Source organism: Aplysia californica, unplaced genomic scaffold (assembly GCF_000002075.1).
Source record: "Aplysia californica isolate F4 #8 unplaced genomic scaffold, AplCal3.0 scaffold00207, whole genome shotgun sequence".
In the NCBI taxonomy this organism is placed as follows: Eukaryota; Metazoa; Mollusca; class Gastropoda; order Aplysiida; family Aplysiidae; genus Aplysia; species Aplysia californica.
In genome coordinates this window covers 999,543-1,002,042 of record NW_004797477.1, presented here as the reverse complement: position 1 = coordinate 1,002,042, position 2,500 = coordinate 999,543, and the positions used below count along the sequence as shown (strand labels likewise).

General features: G+C 42.3%; 1 protein-coding gene across 1 annotated transcript in view; it reads right to left on the bottom strand.

Moving 5' to 3' along the window:
* LOC101853320 (galanin receptor type 1-like) overlaps nt 1–2,241 on the bottom strand; it is a 6,425-nt gene extending 4,184 nt beyond the window's left edge. The window contains exon 1 of the mRNA XM_005099266.2: nt 2,088–2,241. Coding sequence (XP_005099323.1) covers nt 2,088–2,211 — 124 coding nt within the window. The 5' untranslated portion in view covers nt 2,212–2,241. The remainder of the gene's footprint in view (nt 1–2,087) is intronic.
* Nucleotides 2,242–2,500: the final 259 nt, after the last annotated feature.

Sequence of the window (2,500 nt, the reverse complement as noted above, 5' to 3'; positions counted from 1 at the left end):
TGACGTGTGTGTTAATGTCAATGTACAACATCTTTTTTAATGTAGTTGGGTTTCTTTTTTCCCCCCCCCAAAAAAGAAAGAAAAACAAATAAAAAATTGGAGAATTTTTAATATTTAGACGTTTTAGACGGCGGGCTCTTGACCCCATATTCCTGCAGGGCCAACCCGAGCGGGCAGGGATACAACATCCCATCAGAAAGAGCGGGGAACTCGATAAAGAGTTCTTCCCTTCTGGGAATCAAATTCGGGTCTCCTGCATACGACAGCGAAGCGCATTACCCCAGTGCTACACTGACGCCGGTGTTTAGTGTTTGAAGGGCATTGTAAGTGAGGTAGCGTGGTGAAATCAGGCGCTCGTCAAAATAATAACATCGAAGAAGCAGGCACTTTTTTAAAGTCAGTTTGACAATTTCTATCGATTAAAAAAAAATATAATTTTGGCTCAACACTTTTTATGTTCATAGAAAAGCGCACTTCCATGTGAATGTTTTTTTGAAAAACATTGATTAAAGGCACAAAACATGTAATTTTCAGGTTTTCAAGGTCTCTCAAGCTATTGAAGGTAACAAAATTTGGCAGCCATTTTCTCCCTAATTTTACCGCTGAAACCTGGTGACCCCCACCTCCTTCAACCGCGAATATTTGAACTCCTATTCAAGATAAATGGGTTTTTCTAATTGAAAGCAATACATTTGGCAAACAAATAAGTATTCAGATGGTACCAATACCTCCACATGCCCAAACATTGACGAGCACCTGATTTCACCATTTTCTATTCAGCTTCGACGAGGTAGAGCCTGTCATAGAACAGCCCTACACGACTGTGCAGTAACAGTTTATACATTGTCGCTTTAAAGCACAAGGGGGCTCTATCCCGAAAAATGCTGTTATGAAAAAATCGAAGGTAGAGTTTTTGGACCCCGGTTCAGTTTCTTTAAAAGACATGGAGGGTTTTCTCTATAACCAAACAAATATACACACCAATTAAAAACCAAACTTCTTTTATAGCTAGGGTAATGCCCACTTTTTAGTGTTGGTCAAAATTTCTGGAAACCCCCGAAATCTGGGTTAGCCCGCTTGTCCCTAAAAGCGACCACATTATCCCCCAAATCCACCAGAGAAGCATCTTTTGCACCACAACACCAACGCACGACTCTGCTTGTTTGGTTGGGCTTTTTTTGTTCTCAAATTTCTGTTGTTTTCTTTTTATTTGGACGTTTGTTACTACTAAACAGGGGATACAATTTATATATCACGGCGAGGTGGAATCAGCCGCTCGTCAATTTTTGGAGATGTGGAGTTATTGGTATCATCTGAAAGCTTATAAATTTGATTAGCTTTCTGCCCTGAGACAGGCAACGTGGCCAACCCCACTGACGCTACAAGAGAAGTTATACGGGCCGCCAGATGAACTCAGCAGGACGGCCCACTTTATGACAGATACCAGACTTCAAGTGTGATGCGATCGAGAAGAAGAAGAAGAAGATCAGCTTTCTATTTTTTAAAAATAATTCATCTACCTTGAATAGAAGTCAAAATATTTGCAGTCGAATAAGGTGAGGGTAGCATGGTTTTAGAGGTAAAATTAGCGAGAGAATGCCGGGCAAAATTTTGTAATGCTTGAGAGACATTGAAAGCTGAAAATGTAACATTATTCTGTGTCATTAATTAACGCGTTTTTCGGTAAAATTCACTCGGAAATGTGTTTTTTAATGGGCATGAAAGGTATTGATCTAAAAAAACAAAAAATGTCAAAAATTGCTAAACCGACCGAAAAATGTCGATACCTTCGATTTCATTATTTTGACGTACGCCTGATTTCACCACGATGCCTCACAAATTATGCTCACTTCTGAGTCCTAATGCCCCCAACCGTGTTCTGATATACACTGAGCAAGAGCCATACTACTAATACGGTGTGCCCGCCTAGGGATGGGATCCGGCCGATCGCCCGACTCGGTCGCCTAAAAAAACCAAACATGTTTGTTTTCAGTTTCACGCGATTGAGTTGGGAGTTCGGCCCGATCCAGCCGTAGTGGGTACCCCGCTTAACTGTCCAGCAAAAACTGACCAAAATAATTACTTACCTGGATAAAAGTACATGAGATCTTCTGCACCCAGTCCCAAACTGTCCAAATCATCGGCGTCCAGACCTGGGGCCCCAGACGTGTTGCTGGTGTTATCAGCGAGGTTCGTGATCCCAGCAGCCATGGTGAGCAGCGTGCTTCTGTGTTCTCCCTCTGATCTGAAGGTGAGCAAGAACAGTAGTTTGAGCTTAACGAAGCGCAAGTCAGAAGCGCCATGCCAATCAGATTCATTATATCTTGAGACGAGACGGCTTGTGTAAAAAAACAAACCTGATGGTCCGTATAGTAACAGCTGTCTGTCTGTCTGTCTGTCTGTCTGTCTGTCTGTCTGTCTGTCTGTCTGTCTGTCTGTCTGTCTGTCCCTCTGTCTCTTTCAATCATTCTCAAACTCTCTCTGTCCTCCTCTCTGTCTC